The following is a 24,660-nucleotide window of genomic DNA, read 5'->3' on the forward strand; positions in this document are numbered from 1 at the left end:
TTTACAGTGTATTGTCTTTTAATGTTGATAACAACCTGTGTGTTATAATGCTTTTATCAACAGTATTGCAATATTTTGTTGTTATGGAAATGCTTCTGAGGCCCAGAAGAGGTCACTGGGAAAGATGGTAACCAGTAAGATGTTGGGAATAAAACTAAAGAGCATTAATAGTATATACATAGAAAGAGTATTAAATAAGGCTATCATGATTGTCAATGATAAGAGACATTCTTTATCATACACCCTAAAAATTGTTACCATCAGGTCGTCGATATTGTGTTTCCAGACGTGTCAGAAATAGGACAAAATTATCATTGATATCTCAAGCAATTAAGATTTTAAATTCCTCCTCTCTCAGTAGCAGTTGATGTCCAGCAGATTGGATATTTATTTAGAGTAGAGGTACCATGGTATGTAGGATTTTTAAATGATTTATTAATAGAAATGTCAAATGTGAAATGTCAGATGTCTCTGTGAGATGCTGCAAGTGAGATTTCCCTATATGGGGACAAATAAAGTTAACTAACTAACTAAATGATTAATCATCATTATAAAAAATAAATAACTGAATAATTAAATATAAATCCACACCATAAGCCAGTGATTTATTTATGTAATTACTTTAATTTTATTGTATTAGCTTGAGGTCATACAAATGCTTAATAAAGGCTAAAATACAGTGCTTCCCTTAGTAATTCTCCATGAACGTAATAGAACAACAGAACAAACTGTAAAAATGATGAGACAGTCGCATTTCAATGGTCAATGTCCTGAAGAGAATATTAAAAGCCTGGGTGACCTTTAATATCCACTTACATCATAATATAAAACATTTTTCCCTAACAAAAGGGTTTATAGTCTATCGGATATCTCTTGATTTTCTTAATTAAAGAAAGAAAAAAATAACCAGGTCCTCATTTAGTTCACAAGTTGTTGTTTTGTTTTCTTGTGAACACAAAGAAATTTTGAAAATATTTTGTTAACCAAAATGTTGATGTTCATACTAAGTCAATGATGAACTGTTTGGTTACCAACACTTTACAAAATGTCATGAAGTGATATGACAAAATGTTCATTTTTGGGTGAACTATGCTTTTAACTAACACTTCTCAAATTAATAAAAACTTTTAAACATATATTTTCATAAAACACTGATTTAATTGCATGATTTGCCAGGTTTCCTGTGCAAAACATTACAAGCTAGAATTGCACATGCTTGGTTTTACCACAATCTTGCATGTTTACATGCAATAAAACAGATTATAAGTTCATTTTTCACAATTATCAAAGGCATTACACTTTGTATGTCTTTGAATTAGAAGCACCAGCTAAATATCACATCAAAGCTATAAGATAATGTTAGATGGAAAACACAAAGTCTCAAACTTTATCAGCACAGTGTCTGTTTATCTGGACAGAACTCATACCTACAGTATATACACCCGTTCACACCAATGATAAATGATAACTATATTAACCCTGGGTGGCTCAGTGGTTAGCACTGTCGCCTCACAGCAAGAAGGTTGCTGGTTTGAGTCCCGGCTGGGTCAGTTGGCATTTCTGTGTGGAGTTTGCATGTTTTCCCCGTGTTCGTGTTGGTTTCCTCCGAGTGCTCTTGTTTTCCCCACAGTTTGAAGACATGTGCTGTAGGTGAATTGAATAAACTAAATTGTCCGTAGTGTATGTGTGTGAATGAGTGTGTATGGATGTTTCCCAGTACTGGGTTGCGGCTGGAGGGCACCCGCTGTGTAAAACATATGCTGGATAAGATGGCAGTTCATTAACTAAGATGAAGGAAAATGAATGAATGAATGTATTAACATGATTGGATGATGATGCACTGTTTATCACAAGCACATGTTGTTTACAATGCTCTTTAAAATAGGATGATTTGTGATTGGCTGTTTATTTTTTTATTCTTAGGTTGCTTTAAAAATATTGTTAAACTAAAAGTGATTAAAACGATATTGTGCATCTGTGCTTGTAGGTGTGATGTGGACTTGTGTCTTTTATATTTAGATACATTGTTTATCGTTAATATAGTTACAGTTACTGTCCTTGCTTACATAAAAATGAATACAGTAATTTATAGTAAATAGTCAGGGCCGGCGCTTCCATAGGGGCGACCTAGGCGGTCGCCTAGGGTGGCAGAATACAGAGGGCGGCGTCCACGACACAACCCTCACCTCTCCCGCCCTCAGTTATATCCGCGTCTAGGGCGGCGTCTGGGACACTACCCTCACCACCCGCGCCATCAGTTTTATCCACGTCTAGGACGGCATCTGCGACAATACCCTCACCACCCGCGCCCTCAGTTATATCTGTGTCTAGGACGGCATCTGCGACACTACCCTCACCACCCGCGCCCTCACTTATATCTGTGTCTAGGACGGCGTCTGCGACACTACCCTCACCACCCGCGCCCTCAGTTATATCTGCGTCTAGGACGGCATCTGCAACAATACCCTCACCACCCGCGCCCTCAGTTATATCTGCGTCTAGGACGGCATCTGCGACACTACCCTCACCACCCGCGCCCTCAGTTATATCCGTGTCTAGGGCGGCGTCTGCGACAATACCCTCACCACCCGCGCCCTCAGTTATATCTGCGTCTAGGACGGCATCGACACTACCCTCACCACCCGCGCCCTCAGTTATATCCGCGTCCAGGGCGGCGTCTGCGACACTACCCTCACCACCCGCGCCCTCAGTTATATCCGTGTCTAGGGTGGCGTCTGAGACACTACCCTCACCACCCGCGCCCTCAGTTATATCCGCGTCTAGGGCGGCAAAATAGAGAGGGCGGTGGCGTCCGCGACAGCTCCCTCGACACCCCCCCTCGCTTTCACTTTAGGATTGAGGGCGGCATAACCGTCCTTTGCCTAGAGCGGCAGTTCAGCTTGCTCCGGCCCTGTAAATAGTGTTTTTGAACCACACTATAGTCAACTGAATTGTACTGTATGTCTCATCTCATCTCATTTTTGTCCTCTTTTTTTAAGGCCGCATCGCTGGGGCAGCAGTCTTAGAAGAGAACCCCAGACTTCCCTCTTCCCAGACACTTCCTTCAGCTCCTCCAGGGGGATCCAGAGGTGTTCTCAGGCCAGCCGAGAGACATAGTCCCTTCAGCGTGTCCTTGGTCTTCCAGCAGGCCTCCTCCAGGTGAGACATGTCTTTAACACCTCAAGGAGGCATCCGAAACAGATGCCCGAGCCACCTTAGCTGACTTCTCTCGATGTGGAGGAGCAGCAGCTCTCTTCTGAGCTCCCCCCGGGTGACAGAGCTCCTCACCCTATCTGTAAGGTTGCACCCTGCGAAGGAAACTCATTTCGGCCGCTTGTATCTAAGATCTTGTCCTTTTGGTCATGACCCAAAGCTCATGACCATAGGTGAGAGTAGGAATGTACATTCACTGGTAAATAGAGAGCTTTGCCTTCCGGCGCAGCTCCTTCTTTACCACAACAGACTGGTATATCGACAGCATTACTGCTGCACCACTCTGCCTGTCAATCTCACGTTCCTGGAGATCTATACTGTATATATTATAGTATTTATAAAACTTTGTAAATGAATGCTACACCATACTGTAGTGTAAACTATAGTAAACTGTATTAAATACTGTACAGTTTAGTTTACATTTACAGTAAGTCATGGTATATTGCAGAATAATTTAGTTTTAATATTTGTTTATATTCCTAAAGCTGTTAGGTTACCATTGTAACTATAGAATTACCACAACAGATTAATCCAAGCACTTTACTATAGTATGGTTAAAATACACTATAGTATTTACTTTAAATTACTGTTGTTTTTTCACATGGATGGTGTGAACGGGTCTTGTGGCCTAAAAAGATAGAATTTAAGTGCTAATTTAAATAAAACATACTTTTATGAACATAAAACAATAAATTAAGATAAATTATTAAAATATCATTAAATATACAGTTATTTCTGTCATGTAAATGAAATATAAACTAATAACTTTTAGAGTTATTTGCGTTTACAGTCCCTAAATTAGAATTGTTTACAGAACAGCACAGTGGTCCGTTTTCTGCAGTCTGTTTTTCTTCACAGCATTAATTTGAGTGTTTTCCCCATTTCTGCTTGTCCTTTGCTACTGAACTCAGTAATATTTTTCACCGTTTGATTTGCTGTAACTGGTCATAGATCAGCAGTGAAGGTCACTGGCAGTCGTTACTGCATTAGACAGCTGCTGTTTGGCAGGAAGTCTTGAACATATGTGACCACCGCCTTGGAAAGATAAGTCATGGTGCCATAGCTGCCGCTGGGAGCGCTGTCATAGAAGAAGTTACAGATTCCTGTGGCAGGATCTTGCTCCAAGAAATACTCATTGGCCCCGCTGGATCTCTGCAATACAAACAAACAAACATGAAACAATGTTTAAAATTTGCAAAGCTGGAGTCCAGATAAAATCAGGACACTTTGATGAAGCTAGTTTTACATTTACATGACATTTAATCATTTGGCAGATCCTTTTATCCTTAGCGATTTACATATGAGGATAGTACAAGTAATCAAAGCAATATTACATATACTGTATATCCATAGGGTAGCACGGTGGCGCAGGGGGTAGCACAATAGCCTCACAGCATTTCTGTGTGGAGTTTGCATTTTCTCCCCATGTTCGCAAGGGTTTCCCTCCGGGTTTCCTCCGGGTGCTCCGGTTTTCCCCACAAGTCCAAAAACATGTGGTATAGGTGAACTGGGCTAAACTGAATGTAGTGTATGTGTGTGAATGAGAGTGTATGATGTTTCCCAGTGATGGCTGAAAGAGCATCCATTGCGTAAAACATACGCTGGATAAGTTGGCGGTTAATTCTGCTGTGGTGACCCCAGATTAAAGGAACTAAGCTGAAATGAAAATGAATGAATGAATGAGTTTATATCGATAGTATCCTCAACACACCCACACTTATGCACACACACATATAAAAATAAATGAATAAATATGTATGTATTTACATATATCGCAATGCACACAACATTATAGGTGACATATCAGAGTTCGAAAGAGGACAAGTTGTTTGTGCATGTCTCGCAGGCGCATCTGTGACCAAGTCAAGAGATCTATAAGGAACAACAGTATCCAAGGTAATGCCAGCATCCCACCAAGAAGGACGTACCACATCAACTATCATGGATAGTTTGGGCTTTAATATCATGACATTCCCTAGGTCTAATACTTGTGCTAGATGGGTGTGTCACTCCCAAGGACAATAGGACCATTCTGGAGGACCATGTGCACCCAATGGTTTAAACATTGCATCCTAAAGGCAGTGTTGTGTATTAGGATGCTAATGCACTAATACACACAGCAAGACTGGCAGAAGAGCGGTTTAATGAACATGAAAGTAAAGCTGAACATCTCTCATGGCCTGCACAGTCACCAGGCCTAAATATTATTGAGTCAATTTGGGGTGTTTTGGAGGAGCGAGTCAGAAAACATTTTCCCTCCTTCAGCATCATGTAGTGAGCTGGCCACTATTCTGCAAGACGAATGGCTCAAAATCCCTTTGGCCACTGTGCAAGACTTGTATCTGCCATTCTCAAGATGAGCTAATGCTGTATTGGCTGCAAAAGGAGGCCCTACACCATACTAATGAATTATTGTGGTTTAAAACCAGGTGTTTCAGTTTTATTGTCCAACCCCTGTTCATAACACATAATAAACAGTCACTTTTTGTACCCGGCAGTGAATACTACAGCATATGAAGCATGATGGTCACCTGATCCTGCTGAAAGAGATCGTTGGCCATGTGAACGATGCGGTCGATGTGAATAATTCCACCAACACTAGGAATCTCCATGTCGGCCACAAGAGTGAGCACCATAATAGCCTCCACCAGCAGCTGCCTGTACTCCGGCTGAGGAACATGATTCAGGACAGACTCCACATGCACCGCAAACTTGATCTCTCCCTCCGTCATCTACAATCAATGTTGACAAAAAAAATTCTTTCTGTTAAACAGAATTTGGGGAAAAATAATACAGGAGGGCAAATAGTTCTGACTTCGTATGTGAGCAGGTGTATGCACCTCACGGGTGGTAGAAGAAGGCAGGACATATCCAGCAATGGAAAGGCCATGACACTTTTGGAGAATCTTCCAGACTTTCTGATAGAAGCCCATGGGGACCCGGTTGATGGCCCCGTCCAACCTGCGTCTCCTCAGCCACTGGCCCTGCCGCTCCTCCCACTGCAGGTGACAGTCTCCTGTCCCGGTCGGAGACAAAATCCCGCTGGGAGTGGATGGGCTGCTGCATCGCTACACACATACACAAAACTCCATTCTGAGTTTATCACAGAAATATGCACAAAAGCAAAACAAAAAACTAGCTAGTCACCTAAAGCGACAAAAAGCATGCTGCATGTTAAGCAAGCACAAACTTGGACAAAAATAGGGTGACCAGACTTTTGGGAGTGCAATATGGGATGGAACACCCCACCTCCCAAAATTGTATATTTATTTATCTAATAACCAATAAACATCAATGTCATCATAAAATTAAGGAGACAGATCACTAAAAGTGAAAATGTGCATTGTTGAAGACAAAATAAATTATTTTGAAGATTGTTTGAAACTGACAGCCATACTTTTCCATTTCTAACATTTTCAAAATATCCTCTTGTGTTCAGTGGAAACAAGAAGCTCAAATAGGTTTTGAAAAAGTAGAGGATAAGTCAGGGGTGGGCAAACTCGGTCCTGGAGGGCTGGTGTCCTGCACAGTTTAGCTTTAACCCTAATCAAACACACCTGCTTATAGATTTCTTGTGATCTTAAAGACACTGATTAGCATGTTCAGGTGTGTTTGTCTAGTGTTAGAACAAAACTCTGACCCCGGCCCTCGAGGATCAAGTTTGCCCATCCCTGGGATAAGTAAATGATAGCAAAATATTATTTTTTTGGATGAAATATCCCTTTAATATATTGTTAAAGAGCCCCTATTATGTTTTTTTTTTTTAAATGACCTTCCATGTAGTGTGTAACAAAGTGAAATTAAGCCCCGCCTAATTGTTGCATGTGCAAACCCAGGAAAATTGAAACCTGCAGCCCCGCCCACAAATACTGCAGCAGACCCAGGTTGAATCATAAATCAAAGTCATGAAGACGCTGTGTTCAGCTGAATATTATTTGATGTGAGGGAAAGTTAATGCTATTTTCTCTACCCAAAGATGAAACTGTGAAGAGTGAGTGGTTGAGGTTTATTTTTGCAAAAATACCTCAGCATTATTGACCCTGTTTTGTGCTGTGTTCCCTGGAATCTACATGCTTACAACATGGGATTTGTCAGCCGTTTGTTAAAGGAAGGATCAGTAAAGACTATTGATGTATGGGACTTTGTCGGAGCTTGACAGGAACATTCTAAGTACATGGATCAGTGGATCGTAGATCAGTTTCTTCCTCCATTTCACAAGTCTAAGTAAGTGTTATTGAAATGGTTGCCTCCTTGTTTTCTCCAGCTTGTAAATTATGTATTTAACTGTGTTTACTTGTAACTGCTTGTTTTGGGGGATGGGGGTGTTAGGTTCGGGTGTGAGGTGTCTGAATAACACTGTTGAGAACCGGGTATTGTGTACTGTGGTGTTAGCAAAAACTATGAGGCATGTTTTGGACCGCAGCTGCGATCGGATTCTGTACATGTACACGACCCGGGGGTTTCACAGACAGGTATGCTCACACAAACACTATGCACTCAGAATACTTCAATATTGTTGATAAGCCGTGGTGGGCATTTCGCTCTGTCTCACGCTGAACGCTTCATATGGGAGTCACTGGGATAATAAGGTAAAAATAAATGTATATTATGACACAATGGAAGTGTTTTTGGATCTTGCATGCATATCAGCCTGTTATTGGAGACCCCTAAAACCAAAATATGAACCTTTTTAATGTATAATAGGGGCTCTTAAAAGAGACTTCATGGTAATTTTATCCTTCTGAATATTCTAAGACATGATTAATTACTATTAGTCATGACTATTGTTCATTTCAGGAAAAATAAAAGCAGGACAATAGATCATTTTAACATAATAACTTGGCACATTAAAAATAGAGCTAAAATTATGGAAAAAACAGGATGTCTGGTCACCATAGACAAACACAGTTATGATGTCATTACGTCAGGCCATAATAAGTAAGTGAAATGACCACAAAAAAACAAAGACTGACTTGTGGCATGTTTAAATGTTAGTTGACTGTAATAGTTGGAATCTTGTCTGATTTCACAACAGCAATCTAATCTAAGTCTTTCAAAGCAAATGTATTCAAACAACATATTCTTAAAAAGTAAGAATTAAATAAAGCATAGTTTATGCCAAAAAAGAAGCATTTTGGGTTCTCATAAAGGGATAATTTACCCAAAATTGAAAAATTACTCACTATTTATTCTCCCTCATGTGGCTGCAAACATTTATCAACAGTTCTTGTCTTTACAATGAACACAAAAGAAGATATTGAACAGTGTTGGACACCAGTAGTAGGAAAAAACAAATATAGAAGTTAATGGCTACTAATTTCCAGCTTTTTTCAAAACATCTTATTTTTTGTTCATTAGAAAAAGAAACTTAAATATTTATGAAACATCAGCAAAATTATGACAGATTTTTTTTTGAATGAACTACCCCTTTATTGAGAATAGTTTTTAATTCCACAAGGTTTCTTCTAAAGGTTCTTCAAGAAACCATCAACACCAAAAATAACCTTTGTATTTCTATCGAAAACAACTGAAATGAATAAATCGCTTTAAGTTAGATTTTTCTTCATTCATTCATTCATTCATTCATTTTTTTTGGCTTAGTCCCTTTATTAATCTGTGGTCGCCAAAGCGGAATGAACCGCCAACTTATCCAGCAATTGTTTTACGCTGCGGATGCCCTTTCAGCTGCAACCCAACACTGGGAAACATACATACACACTTATTCACACCCATACACTATGGACAATTTTAGCCTACCCAATTCACCTATAGCACATGTCTTTGGACTTCTATGGGAAACCGGAGCATTTGCAGGAAACCTACGCAAACATGGGAAGAACATGCAAACTCCACATAGAAATGCCAACTGACCCAGCCGAGGCTTGAACCAGCGACCATCTTCTCTGAGGGGTCAGCGCTACCCACTGTGCCTTTAATCTTTCAGGCAGACTTAATGTAATAATATTATTTGATACAATGGAGAGCAGGGGTTAGCGGAGAGGATTTTAGTAATTTATTTTGTGAGTTACCGTGGAGCGAGGTGATGTGACATTACTGCTGATGGAATGACTGCTGGAATAGATCTATGAGGATAAAAGCACAACAAACAAACAGAAGAATGGAGCATTTCAGATGAATGAACAGTTGAGACACTGACAAACATGACAAACTAACACTCGTACAGTCAGAAAGATGTCTGACAACCATGTGTATGATATGAATATTACTAGAAACATGCTAATGCTGGTTACATGGTTTTAACAAATGTGCTATGGTGTCTAGACAGAATGGGCTCTGCACACAAAAAAGCTGCTCTGAAGTATTAGCACAGCATGCCTGAAAAAACATATATTGCGAACTCAACCCACGCTTATGGGTCTGGAGTCATCGAGCTGAAAACAAAATAATAGAAATGTCATTTAAAGACACAGTAAAAAAATAAATCAGTTTATAATTTGTTATGAATTAGAATTTATGAAAACACCAGATATAATATACTTAACTTAATAATTATAATTAAATAATTATAATATATCTATACATTATTATTATTATTATTATTGTTATTATTATTATTATTATTTTTTATTATTATTATAAATGATTATAATACTTTAATAAAAATGTGCATGGGTTTCTCTCCCCTCACTCCACCTGTTTAATTTCAGTCTTGAGTTTTCTGATGCCTGTCCGCTCTGTCTTGGTGGCTCCTGTGTGTCCGAGCTCATGGATGGAGATGGCAGGACTGGTGGCGGATGACTGAATTGGACGCACTTTCACAGAATACAGAGAAATCGTTGAAGTAAGTAAGGCAAATCGAATGCATTTTATATTTAGTTTAAAGCATTAAAACAATAACTTTTAGTTTTGTTTATTTCATGTCTACTTTACAAATATATAGTATACAATATATATAAAATGAGGATCATCTGGTGGTGATGTCTAAATCTTACTGAGAGCAAATTTTTGGAGATATCAACTTTAAATTTTGAATATAATTTGTTCAGATATTTAACTTTAATTTTCTTTTTAGGCTAAAACAAGTTTTGTAAAAAAACATATTTCATGTATATTAACATATACATTCATTTTTATTAATCTTATAAACATAAAGGTTTTTTTATTTAACTATTGGAACTTTTTTTAGCTACAAACTGACCTCTGTCTTTTTGCAAAAAAGTCCAGGTTTAAATCTGTTTACCAAAGCATTGAAGCTTTGATTGGCAATTAGTTAAGTTGAACTTGTCTTTTTTTTTTTCATGTAGTCTATCCAAGTTTTAGGAACAACAAATAATAACTTTACTTTTAGTTGATCATTTGGTATCAGGAGTGGCTTATATGAAAAGCAAAGGCCAAAAGATTAAGCTTGCTTTACCAAAATAAAATATGATCATACCTTGATTTTTAATTATTTAATAAGGACAGTAAGGTCTGAATTTGCTGAGACAAAAGTTTTGTCACTTAACAGAAATAATGTACAGTATAGAAGTCATGTGCAGCGGAGAATGAATGAATATTGTGTATGACTCTCATGAGCTTGGAGGACTGCATCCATACATCTCTGCAATGACTCAACTTATTAATAAAGTCATCTGGAATAGCAAAGAAAGCGTACTTTCAGGACTTCCAGAGTTCATCAAGATTCCTTGGATTCATCTTCAATGCCTCCTCCATCTTACCCCAGACATGCTCAATAATCTTCATATCTGATGACTGGGCTGGCCAATCCTAGAGCACCTTAAACTTCTTTGCTTTCAGGAACTTTGATGTGGAGGCTGAAGTATGAGAAGGAGCGCTATCCTTGTTTGTAATGTAATAGACAGCACAAATGTCTTGATATCTCAGGCTGTTGATGTTGACATCCACTCTGCAGATCTCTCGCACACCCGCATACTGAATGTAACCCCAAACCATGATTTTTCCTTCACCAAACTTGATTTCAGTAAGAATTTTGTGTCCATGCGGGTTCCGATAGGTCTTTTGCAGTATTTGTGATGATTGAGATGCAGTTCAGATATTTCATCCGAAAAATCTACCTTCTGCCACTTTTCCAAATGATCAAATTGAAGTCAAGTTATTATTTGTTGCTCTTACAACGGAGATCGACAACAAGACATTTGTCAGGTAGTGTATGTTCAAAATATGGGGACGACAGTTAAAGGGTTATGAGCATGGGCATGAGCAAAGATTAATAAATCATGTAATAAATGCATTGTTCATTGTTTGTGTATATTATTAAATACATTAACTAACATTAATGGAACCGTAATACTCACTGCTCCTCTCAACGCCAAACTCTTTCCCGCTCAGGATGTGATGTAAGAGATTCTTCATGTCAAAAGGACTGAGGCTCATCAGGCTCTCTGAAGCCTCTTCTCCTGTACAGGCCAAATGGGCAGATTCAGCTGAATAAATGTAAGTGAATGATAGAATAGACTGTAAATCCAGATCTGAGATTGTCTGTACCTGAGCAGTGCAGACTGCGGGCCAGTTCAGTTGCCATCACCTGCATGATGAGACCGATGCGCAGACGCAGCATATCTCCAAACAGAGATGGCTGAGAGCGCACGTACATGGCCAAATACACCATAATCTCCTGAAATCATAAATTAAGCAGATTTACAAAACGCTCATTGTGCTCAAAAATGGTTTGCATAATGAATCGTTACTTTACGAACAAACTGCATGGTTTAAAACGCATTGTGTTGATGCACTTAGGATGTGTCCAAATTCAATTTTGTTATTTTAAGTATGGAAGAAAACACTTACTAAATCAATCAGTCTACACACAATGGCCACTTTTTAGGTACACCTTACTAGTACCAGGTTGGCCACACTTTTGCCTTCAGAACTGCCTTAATCCTTCACATAGATTCAACAAGGTACTGGAAATATTCCTCTGAGATTTTGGTCCATATTGACATGATAGCATCACACAGTTGCTGTAGATTTGTCGGCTGCACATCCATGATGTAAATCTCCCGTTCCACCACATCCCAAAGGTGCTATATTGGATTGAGATCTGGTGACTGTGGAGGCCATTTGAGTACAGTAAACTCATTGTCATGTTCAAGAAGATTGAGAAGACTGAGATAATTCACGCTTTATGGGTACACTGTGGTCAGATGGTTATACTGTGGTCAAAGGGATGGACATGGTCAGCAGCAATACTCAGGTAGGCTGTGGTATTGGTACTAATGAGTCCAAAGTTTGCTAAGAAAATATCCCCACACCATTAAACCCCTCCCACCAGCCTGAACCATTATACAAGGCAGGCTGGATCCATGCTTTTATGTTGCTGAAGCCAAATTCTGACCCTATCATCTAAATGTTGCAGCAGAAATCGATAGTCATCAGAGCAGGCAACGTTTTTCCAATCTCTCCAATCCAGTCTGTGTGAATTGTAGCCTCAGTTTTCTGTTCTTAGCTTACAACCTGACTCTTAAGGCTGATTCCTGCCTCAAAATGAGCGAGTTTGAGCCACTTGTACATCCCGGAAGTGTTCAGGAAAAGCAAAAAAGCAGCGAAGAAACTCGACACAGAGGAACATTTACACCTCACTGCCAACTAGCGCTTCGGAAGTGTTAATGCAGACCTACAGAGACAGCGCGCAGAAGTATAAATGCACAGCCATGCGCGTTGCATGCGCCGTGGGTTACGACGGTCACTTGACGCAGAAGTATAAATCAGGCTTTAGTGGCACCCGGTGTGTTCTTCTGTTGCTGTAGCACATCTGCTTCAAGGTGACTTCGGTTTCTGTCAGCTCGAACCAGTCTGGCCATTCTCCTCAGACCTCTGGCATCAACAAGGCATTTGCGCCCACAGAACTGCTGCTCACTGGATGTTTTCTCATTTTCAGACCATTCTATATAAACCCTAGAAAAGTTGTGCGTGCAAATCCCAGTAGATCAGCAGTTTCTGAAATACTCAGACCAGCCCGTCTGACACCAACAACCATGCCACGTTTAAAGTTACTTAAATCACATTTCTGATCCTCGGTTTGAACTGCAGCAGATTGTCTTGACCATGTCTACATGCCTAAATGCATAGAGTCGTTGCCAAGTGATTGGCTGATTAGGAATTTGCGTTAACAAGCAGTTGGACAGGTGTACTTAATAAAGTGGCCAGTAAGTGTATAATCCCTTAACCTTTAAGAGCAAGTTGCATTTGCATCATGGTGAATTTTTTATTTACATGGAGGACATTGTAAGCAGAAAAACTGAACGAATCACTAGTGAAGAAGCATGTATGATGTACCGTATGTCATTCGCCAATTCTGCAAATAGGTAGGTGGGCTAATTTTGATACATGCGATGACTATTCGTTATCATATATAAAGATGTTTGTGTGCTGCTGTGCATCCCTGCGTGTGTAATAAGCAACAAGTACACACATGGACCTGCACATAGGCACTGTTTGTCAACACATTCTTTAAATAACAAGAACAACAAAAAGAAATGCCCTATTGACTTTTAGTTGGTCAATGGTGTGGTCTTTTTCAGTTGCGTCACAATAGAAATGCTTTACCAACAGACCTGCTTTTCAGACCAGCACACTCATGGGTGCACAAATTTAAACAAAGTGGCACAGGACATGAAAATTATACCTGCACCAATTTGAAACCGGAGAAAAACACTGAGCCAGGTTTATGATAGGGCCCTAAGGCTTACAAATCAACAGTACCTGTGTGAGGACTGCAATGCTGATGTCTTGTCCGCTGGCCTCGTAGATCAAGCTGATCAATTCTTCAGGAGGAAGAGGACTAAAAATAAGAACCTGGTTAGGTATTGGAGGAATATTAAAATTATTTTAAAAGGAACATGTGAAAGGACACTCACACCGTGATGACTTTCTCTCTGGGTTCAGGAGGAAGACCCACTGTCAGCTGTTTATGATGAGAGATCAGATCTGTGCAGGCCTAATTGCATAAGATGCCAACAAAAAGCATATTAATGCAAATGTTGGACAACTCACAGGTATGCAAGTTCAAGATATTAGTCCAAAAGAAACCATCTAATTACTATAAATGTGACTTGGCATGACATCACCGATTTGTACTCTGTTTAGCTTATCATAGTTTCATCAATATAATAATTTACATTTTATGATGGATTTTCATAGATATGAACAGATGTTTGGGTCTGGATAAGGAGTAAAAATAAATAATTTGTTAACTTGATGAGAAACAAAAACATGAAACGTTCAAAACGATCAAAAGTGATGCGGACATTTATAATCTTACAAAGGATTTTGAAAAAATGTCTCTGGTTGTTAGCAATGTTTCTTAAGGAGCAAATCAGCACATCATATTAGCAATTCAATTACTTTGACCAAAAAAAAAAAAAAAAATTAAAATAAATAAATAAAATTGTAATTCACAATATTTTTATTTGAAATTTGGAAGAAATGTTATCCGACCTTTATAGATTAAAAATAATATTATCTTTTTACTCAAACACATACCTCGTAAACCAGTACATTCAGCAAATGTTATAATACATGACTAGATCACAATAGGGTATATGCCGAGCTAGTGTTGTTCCCATACTGTTAAACTTCCGGTGACCTGTTATTGTGAATTTGTTTTCATTTTATACGGTTCCTTTTACAGCATCAATGTTGTAATTTAATTAAAATACATTCAGTTAAATAAACTTTGGCATTCATTTACTTGTTTAAGCGTAAAACGAGACAAAAGGCATTTTACTCACACGCGCCCGTCAGAATCAGCAGGCTAGCACAGAAGCTCCATTGAATATACTGGGGTAAAATAAATGCTCATATTATAAAGACATAGTGGGGAAAAATCTAATTTAATGCAGTGCTTCTTGTACAATCTGAGACCCACTTTATATCGGATATCACTCAGCTAGTGGAGATCGGTGATTTTTTAAGAAAATAGACATTAAACGCGCAAATTTTTGCATTGGCATACAGTTCACCGGAAGCACTTAACCCAGGTTACTGGCAAATTAAAAGTCCTATTAGCATGCCTTGGCATATACCCGTTACCAGTCATAAGTACATATTTATAACCATACTACATTATTTTTAATAATGAATATTAAATAGGCGGCACGGTGGCTCAGTGATTAGCACTGTGGCCTCACAGCGAGAAGGTACAAATTATATTAAGGACAAAATATTATACTAAGTTTTATTTTGCATAATTGGCATTTATACATCATCTGAAAGCTAAATAAATAAGATTTTTAATTGTACATGGTTTGTTAGGATTGGAGAATATTTGGCTGAGATACGACTATTTAAAAATCTGGAATCTGGAAAGGTAAACAAAATCAAATTCTTGAGAAAATCACCTTTGAAGTTGTTTAAATTATGTTCTTAGCTATTAAAATTACTAATCAAACATATTTTTTTCAATATATTTTCATTAAGGACTTTAAAAATATCTTCATGAAGCAAGATCTTTACCTAATATTCTCATCATTTCTGCAAAAACAGAAAAATCAACAACTTTGACTCATAATGTTGGCAACTTAAGACTGGTTTTATGGTCTAGATCAGGGGTGTCCAAACTCGATACTGGAGGGCCGGTGTCCTGGAAAGTTTAGCTCCAACCCTAATAAAACACACCTGAACCAGCTAATCAAGCTCTTACAAGATATACTAGCAACTTTCTGGCAGGTGTGTAGAAGCAAGTTGGAGCTAAACTGTGCAGGACACCGGCCCCCCAGGACCGAGTTTTTACACCCCTGGTCTAGATTCACATACTGTATTATATATGAATTAATCAAACAACAATAATTAATATTGTCAAGTTGACAATAAATGCATAGATTAACAAGAGTCTCACTTCAGCAAGGACTTCCACCCTCTTCTTCAGGATGCCGGAGATGTAGCGGATGAGGCCCCATTCCTTACACGCTCCTGCCCGAACGTACAGCTCCTCCAGCAGAGAGCGAACTGTCGCCTCACCCTGTCCTGACAAACTCACCACCCAGTTTGGGCCTCTATATACACATACACATCAGGAAGAGAACGATTATTAAACTATTGGATGAAGCAGAAATCAAAATAGATATGCACAATAGTCTCTCACTTCATAGCATAGAGGACATAGAGGATATCGGCCTGGTCCTGCAGGGTTGGACAGTGCTTAAGCTGATCCACCAGATGAACAAAGTCTGTGTTTCCATGAGAATCGCGTGGTAAATGCAGGTCAACGTTATCAGCCTAAAGAGACAAAACCACAAACTACAGCTGTTTATTTTGATTTTTCTTTGCGCTTTTTTAATTGCACGGCTCTCTGGAATACTTGATTCTGATTGGTCAATCAGTTATTTCCAGATAACAACCACTAAAGCTAATAAAACAGGCTCGTCTAATTACTTTGAATCATCTTGACTCTCATTGAATACGTTCACATAATATATACATACATCCACATTCATATGTTTAAGATTTTGTTTGGCTGATGCTTTTGACTGTGTGGCGCCATCTTGTGATTAAATAATATTGAATAAAATGAATAATAGGATTAGTGTATGCTCCGTTCAGCCATTTTCATTTCTGTCAGCCTCGCATTTAAGAATTAATAAACTATTAGGGCTCAGAAGAATGTTTTCTGTCTAGTTTTTACACTTTATGGAAAGTAGCCATGTAATAAATGGGATAAAGTACATCCAGGCGTTTATTTAGCCGGAATAATCCCTTAAGTCTCATACAAAAGTGCTCTGCTTCATGTTGGGCTGCCAATAAGCCTGTCAGGCCTTATTTTGTGTTAATCCCTTACATAATCCCTTATTTACACTTGAGTTGCATTTGGGTTTAAGGAACTTCCATAAAAAAATAAATAAACAGTACAAATCACACATGACACAAATACAGATCTATGAGTGGTTTTGTGTTTTACATTTATCTATTATAAAAAAATAACAACACATTGCATAATAATGTGTTTGAATGTGACAACCAAACCATTTTGAGCTCACTGTGTCTTGTTTCTCCATATTATTTGTATCTCTGCCCTCCTATAATACAGTAAATATTAATTATATTAATAATTAATTAATTAATATTAATAATTAATAATTAATACATTAAATATTAAATATAAATTATAAAATACCCTTAATATTGCTGTGGAAAGACTTGTTTTGTGGTTTTGTTGTTAGTCTTAGTCTGCTAAAAGTATATTATTAATTCTAACAAGCTGCCTTTTCAATACTGAATAGCTGAACTGTTGGGAAAATAATGACAGCTCATTGTTATTAAAACACTTCATTGATCGTTTACAGTTTAATGGAAATGACTCCTATAATACACACAAAACATCCTGATGCTTATAGGAAAAAAGTAGGTATTTGGAGAGGGGTCTGGATGTAGATCTGGTACAGTGCAATCTGAGCTGCATCCAAGGCTTTTTAATGCACTCAGTTAACCCTACCCCTAACAGTGATGTCACTAGCTCCTTTGAGTGCTTTGGGTCTGACATTGCATCACTGAGATATGCAGTCTCAGCTTGCATCATCAAGGCTGAATCCAGATACTATTGGATATTTGTTTGGACTTGCCTTTATTTGAGGTGAAGCTTTATGTTGAGGGACATCTAGCAGGTTCAGAGACTTCCTGTGTTTGCTCATGATAGGGGCAACAGGCAAATACATGGACGGCTCTAAGAAACAAAAAAGATCAAGATTATTTTGACGCCCTGTAATAGAAAGCATGACATGATTGATTTTACTGCTTACTTGGCATGTTGTGGCCTTGAACTTGGGCCATGAAGGACAGTATGTCTCTAGTGGTGTGTTCAGCACTGAAAACGTGGTGCTGCCCTCTTTGGATGGGAGGTAGATGGCATTTTGTGGTAGTGCTGTGCAATAAATCCGTGAGGTACTGGTCGAACATGTCTCCTGATCCTCCTGCTGGAAAAACAAAGCACCATTTTTTAGCTTTGTTTACATGGAAAATGATTCGAATCACTTGTACATGTTGAATTTGGGACGCTGTCTTGACTAGCCTAACAACAAGATCAAAAAGAAAGACTTGAGGTATTTATATTTTAAATGGAAAAGATAATTAATAAACAGGCTATTTTAAAATATAATGAATTAATAAAAATGCTTAATAATAATAGTAATATTTTTTAAAGGTAAACATTTCTGATGTAGCACAATCGCCTCACAGCAAGAAGGTCGCTGGTTTGGGCCTTGGCTGGGTCAGTTGGCATTTCTGTGTGGAGTTTGCATGTTCTCCTCGTGTTGGTGTGGGTTTTCTCCAGGTGCTCCGGTTTCCCCCACATGTCACACTTCAATGAAGACGAAGGGACCCAAGTGCAAGTGACAGTTTATTAATACACAAAATAACAAAGAGAGACTGGGTGGCTGGAAGTCGAAGGTCATAAGTAGCAATAAACTCCGTCAACAGAGTGAATCAAAAGTTCATCAGGAAGAACCTCAATCTCCGTCAACAGAGCGTATCAAAAGTTCATCAGGGAGAACTCCAATCTCCGTCAACAGAGCAAATCAAAAATTCATCGGAGGAGAAACTTCAACCAGCACACTAACCAGCGAACTCAACGGGAAGAGCCTGACAAAGACACAGAAACAAGTGAGGACAACGAACTGACAAGGTGAGACAGGAACGCTGAACATTTATAGCCACAGTAATGCGCTACACCTGGAGCGCAATAATCAGCTGAGCGGTGATGACATGAAAACAACAACAACACTGACAGCCACGCGACTCTCACACAAACACAGAGACAAGCGCATACACACACCGCAACACAAATAAACAAATCACACCACGCAGACACATCATAGAAGAGCAGATAGACCCACAACCGTGACACCACATGCCTAAAGACATGTGCTATAGGTAAATTGGATAAGCTAAATTGTCAGTAGTGAGCATGGGAGTGTATGTTTCCCAGAGATGGGTTGTGTTGGATTATTTATTTATGACTCCATGTGTGTTCAACACAAACTCAGGAGGCGGAGATCAATGTCAAGATTATTAGTAATTTATTAAGTACAAATGAATAATTCGATTAGGGTCCTGGGTCGCACAAATATGTCCTATTGGTTATACAACTCATTAATAAAGGAACTAAGCCGAAAAGAAAATGAATGAAGGAATGAATGAATGTAACAAATATAGTTCTTATATCAGATTTATTTCCCAGTAAGTGCTGTTGTAAACAAAACAAAAAAACTAATAATTTCAATGTCAAATGATTATAAAAAAATTCTTTATTATTAAATAAAAAATATGTAACATTTTAAATAAAAAGTTTTCAATTATAATCTTGGCTAGTTTAAAATGTGATAATTTATAATACTGTTTGTACCATAAATTACCGTAGGCCCTAGAAGATTCCTTCTTTTTTTAGATAACAATAACAATGCTGCTAATATATGAACATTTTTGGAATTTTTATTATTTTTCCATTATTTACCCTTAAGAATTCTTCAAATATTTAACCTTAAACATTATTATTTTAAAAATGTAAAAACAGAAATAAGACTTTTCCCAGAAGAAATAAATATATTGGAAACACTGTGAAAATTTCCTTCCTCAGTTAAACATTACTTGGGAAATATTCATTCATTCATTCATTCATTTTCTTTTCAGCTTAGTCCCTTTTATTAATCTGCGGTCGCCACAGTGGAATGAACCGCCAACTTATCCAGCAAGTTTTTATGCAGCGGATGCCCTTCCAGCCACAACCCATCTCTGGGAAACATCCACACACACATTCACACACACACTCATACACTACAAATAATTTAGCCTACCCAACTCACCTGTACCGCATGTCTTTGGACTGTGGGGGAAACCGGAGCACCCGGAGGAAACTCACACGAATGCAGGGAAAACATGCAAACTCCACACAGAAACGCCAACTGAGCCGGGGCTCAAACCAGCAACCCAGCAACCTTCTTGCTATGAGGCCACAGCACTACCTACTGCGCCACTGCTTCGCTACTTGGTATTTATATTTATATATATATAAATATATATCACAGGAGTGCTAATAATTTTGCCTTTAATTGTATATACATGTTTTTCAGGTGGACAAAGCAGCTGTGTGCGAGTCAGGAGTGCATTTTCCAAACAACGACGTAACTCGTGGTTGAGCTATCATAGTACAGTGCATCGTTTGTGAAAAGAATGATGTAGTGACGAGTGTTTCCCAAAACGCATAGTTTCTCTGTTGCAGATCCATCATTTAAACCACATTAGTTATAACGTAAAACGCCCATAATGACGCTCTAAACAGGGAGGAGTAACAACTTCTTTGTGGAGAAGCCCTTAATTTCTCTGTGCAAATAATACTGTTTTACACAAACACACATTTCCATATTAATTGAAATATATGTAAATGGCACATACAGAGCCAGTGTTTCCTTTACAAATATTATTGAGAACATTACATATTCTATTCTAAAACATAAAATCACTTACAAAAGCTGACACATATTTTAATCTCATATATAAATCATCTAAATAAATAAATAATGAGGCTATTTATTAAAAAATGAAATTTAATATTTATTATTTATCAGGAAATGAAAAAAAATCATGCTTTAATAATAATATAAATAATGATGATGATGATCATGATTATTATTATTAATAAGTAGGATATTGTTTTTTTGTTTTGTTTTGTTTTTAGTCTACTTTTACAATTTAACATGCAAACCACTGCAGAAATGTGCTAACCAACAGGCCCATGTCATATACACTAGGCTATATTTCTTAATAAAAGACCTACTATAAAATAAAAGCATTAACGTAATCTATGTTTTTTGTTTTCACAAACTTTAGAGCAATGACTGTAAATATAATACTAACTTTGAAGACATAACATCACCTATCCGCTCGCCTCTGTTCAAAATGACATCAATGCTTTCAAAGTGCACTGTGAAGGGAGCGCAATTGTAAACATGAAGATCGCTAAAACTGAACTGTAAAAATAGTTTGAAAGCAAATTACAACACAAGAGTGATGTCTTTAATGTGTTTTTTTTATATATAATTCCAAGTTTAAATGTCAGAATGTTCTAAACGAATAGGGCATAGGGAAGATAACTGGGAATAGAACACAGCCAGGAACTATGTTTCTAACTAAAGCTTCAGATGTGTAGTTGTAAGTGCACAGGCTTGCGACATAGTTTGCAAATGTTCATTGGAACGATGGGTTTGGGAAACTTCAAATCAATGAACTATGTTTGTAACGACGGAACTTGCAACCTTAGTTGGCTAACAATGGTTTTTGGAAATGCACCCCTGATAAAGTAGAGATAAAGTACCGGAGGCCTCTTCATCTTCCTCCTCTTCCTCCTCCAGCAGATCCTCTTCAGAGTCGCCGTCCAAAAAGCTGAGCTGCGTGTGGAAGGAGGTGGTGAGGAACGAGGACAGGTTTGCCATCTGCACCCTAAAAAGCAGAAAGCATCTGTGAATTATGGAAACACAACGACTACTTTCTCTCTTTTTAATTATTGTTGACACAATAATTTGTCTGACCTTGCACCACCAAAGTAGCCATCCTGAAGCTTCCGCAAGGTGGAGAGGATGCAGGGGTCAATACTGTCACCATCTTCAACTGGGCCCATAAAAGAAAAAGATTAATAATACTTTCTGCCACAATATAGTATGTTTTAGCGGAAACATTTAACAGGTTTTACCCAGCATGCTCTGTGTAATAGGGAATGTGAGGGTTGGTCTTCCTGTCATTCGCCAGCAGGACGAGAGGTAAGCAAGTTCTGTCCGCAACATCTCAACAATCATCTGGTTATCCAGAGCCAAGTAGAAGTGATGCTGGTCAATGAACTATGAGAAATATATATCTTGTTTACACTTGTTTAAATATGTTAAACAGTATATACAGCTGAAGTCAGAATTATTAGCCCCCCTTTGAATTTTTTTTCTTTTTAAAATATTTTCCAAACAATGTTTAACAGAGCAAGGACATTTTCACAGTATGTCTGATAATATTTTTTTCTTCTGGAGAAGAATTAAGAAATAAGCTTCTTATTTGTTTTATTTCGGTTAGAATAAAAGCAGTTTTTATTATTTTTTTTTAAACATTTAAAGGTCAAAATGATTAGCCCCTTTAAGCTATATTTTTTCGATAGTCTACAGAACAAACCATCGTAAAAAAATAACTTGCCTAATGACCCTATTCTGCCTAGTTAACCTAATTAACCTAGTTAAACCTTTTTAAATGTCACTTTAAGCTGTATAGAAGTTGCTTGAAAAATATCTTGTAAAATATTATTTACTGTCATCATGGCAAAGATAAAACAAATCAGTTATTAGAAATAAGTTATTAAAACTATTAGAAATGTGTGGACAAAAATCTTCTCTCCGTTAAACAGAAATTAGGGGAAAAAACAAACGGCGGCTAATAATTCTGAATTCAATTGTATATTTGGCCCACAGCCCTTGGCCAAGTTTGCTTTTTGGCCCCCTGGTCTAAACAGTCTCTCTGTAATGATTTTGTGTATTCTTGGACACTTAATGCATCCACAATGTACAGTACATGTTAGCTGCATTTATAAAGTGCTTGTGTGTTGAGGTGGATCTGATGATATGATTTGTCTACGCGCGATTAGATTGGACAGGAATCACAAGATTGATTATTCTACATAGCCAATCAAATATGAAAAAATATAAGTAGGAAATAAAGTAGTGACTGCAGGTTAAAGGAACATAGTGATGTAAAACTACCGATACAACACAAAAAAAAATGTACTCCAGTCAAAGTACACATTCCTAAAACTACATAGTGAAAAACTATTCCTGAGAAAAACTACTTAATTAGAGTAATTTGAGTACTTGTAGTTTGTCACTTTACACCACTGGTTATATGCGCAAATAGGAGTTCAAACTATTTTTTACATATAACTGTTTGTAAGATTTTTGATTCACTGTTTTATTTTTGTTTCAATAATTTATGTGTTATTTGAAAGTGCTTTTTGATTTTTGATGATTTTTTAGGCATCAAAATCAGATCTTCAAAAAAGATTGAATCCCTACAATATTTAAAGCCAAAAATGCATACCCCCTTCAGTGCTCAGAACAAGATTTACAACCAAAAAACTATGAAAATAACAACTCTAATATACAGACCCCTAATTATTAAAGACTTTTAATCAACCCAAGCTCATTCTGGAAACGTAGCCCCGCGGACGTTTCTGGAGACCAAGATTTACGTGGCCGGAGGTACGTAAAGGCCGCGTTTGGTTTTTTTCGAGCGAACGCAGCGGGGCGGTGTGGCGCCGCTCCGCCCCTCCTCTTCGCGCTCGCCGGCCGACGGCTCGCCTCCGAGTGGAGGGCTTTCCCGACGCAATCAGTTTGTCCGCCTAGCTCACAGCGTTGCGTCGGCGGAGCGGAGGCCCCGGACGAGGAGGAGGAGCCGGAGCCTGCCGCGGTGGACGACGACCGGGATCGAGTCTGGGGAACAGCAGGTTCCGGAAATCAGGTAAGACGAAAAACGGAATCCGAAAAATAAGGGCGAGAATGCGGCGGGATCCGAAAACGCGGTCGAAATCAAAGACGAGGGTTTTTGCTTTTTTTTTTCGATCCGGCGGCTTTTAGCACGAGAACGACGCGGGCGCGAACACCGCGAAAACAAAAAAACGCTCGAATACGTACCTCCCGGGACGTAAATCGCGGTCTGCAGAAACGTCCGCGGGGCTACGTTTCCACAATGAGCCCGGGTTGCTTTTAATCGTTAAAGTAGGATGGATAATGCCCAGCAAACAATTTTGTGTTTGATAGAGGCATCTAAAAGACATCTAAACGTAGACAGCTTGGCCAAAACAAGACTAAACTTGGGCTGTCAGTGAAAATTTGTCTGATAATATTTTTTCTTCTGGAGAAAGTCTTATTTGTTTTATTTCGGCTAGAATGAAAGCAGTTTTTTTTAATTATTATTAGCCCCTTTAAGCTATTTTTTTTTGATAGTCATCAGAACAAACAATCGTTATACAATAACTTACTTAACGTCTACTAGACATCTAAACGTAGACAGCTTGGCCAAAACAAAGCTAAACTTGGGCTGTAAGTGAAAATATAATAGACTTTTAAGAACAGGCCAAAACTAGACTAGTCGTCAAATAGACAGACAGACTTTATACTTGTAGTCATTCAATTCTGTCTATTTGATGACTAGTCTAGTTTTGGCCTGTTCTTAAAAGTCTATTATATTTTCACTTACAGCCCAATTTATCCTTGTTCTAGCCAAGATTACTATATTTAGATGTCTATTTGACATCTATTAGACATCTTTTAAAAACAAAAATGCTTGCTGAGTGTATTGTTGCTTATGATCGTTTTGTTTCTTTAATACTCAACTGAAGATAAAAAGTCACTTTAGATGATCAAAAGGTTAGTAAATTAGTTTTAACTCTGTAATGAACTTCCTGTCATTTGATATAATTTTATTTCTGTCATGAACGCTCCCAGGATTTAG

The 24,660-nt window shown here is 38.1% G+C and overlaps 1 protein-coding gene across 5 annotated transcripts in view; it reads right to left on the bottom strand.

Moving 5' to 3' along the window:
- Nucleotides 1-604: 604 nt before the first annotated feature.
- Nucleotides 605-24,660, bottom strand: part of phka2 (phosphorylase kinase, alpha 2 (liver)) — a 42,759-nt gene continuing 18,703 nt past the window's right edge. Inside the window, exons 16-33 of one of the 5 annotated variants that reach the window (XR_015502779.1) lie at nt 21,869-22,013; nt 21,708-21,786; nt 21,494-21,618; nt 17,928-18,101; nt 17,751-17,851; nt 16,277-16,410; nt 16,031-16,187; nt 14,052-14,131; nt 13,897-13,975; nt 11,680-11,809; nt 11,490-11,591; nt 9,868-9,986; nt 9,243-9,296; nt 6,054-6,281; nt 5,745-5,945; nt 3,070-4,365; nt 2,631-3,008; nt 605-2,347 (exon numbers count right to left, since the gene is read on the bottom strand). Coding sequence is in view for 2 of the 5 variants with exons in the window: in XM_087273939.1 (XP_087130065.1) it covers nt 4,192-4,365; nt 5,745-5,945; nt 6,054-6,281; nt 9,243-9,296; nt 9,868-9,986; nt 11,490-11,591; nt 11,680-11,809; nt 13,897-13,975; nt 14,052-14,131; nt 16,031-16,187; nt 16,277-16,410; nt 17,751-17,851; nt 17,928-18,101; nt 21,494-21,618; nt 21,708-21,786; nt 21,869-22,013 (2,082 nt within the window). In the remaining 3 variants the exon portion in view is untranslated. Of the gene's footprint in view, nt 4,366-5,744; nt 5,946-6,053; nt 6,282-9,108; nt 9,606-9,867; nt 9,987-11,489; nt 11,592-11,679; nt 11,810-13,896; nt 13,976-14,051; nt 14,132-16,030; nt 16,188-16,276; nt 16,411-17,750; nt 17,852-17,927; nt 18,102-21,493; nt 21,619-21,707; nt 21,787-21,868; nt 22,014-24,660 lie in introns of all 5 variants that reach the window. The other 4 variants (XR_015502780.1, XM_087273939.1, XM_087273940.1 and 1 more) reach the window with 4 other exon arrangements.

Source organism: Danio rerio, chromosome 11, assembly GCF_052040795.2.
Source record: "Danio rerio strain M-AB ecotype USA chromosome 11, GRCz13ab, whole genome shotgun sequence".
Classification (NCBI taxonomy): Eukaryota; Metazoa; Chordata; class Actinopteri; order Cypriniformes; family Danionidae; genus Danio; species Danio rerio.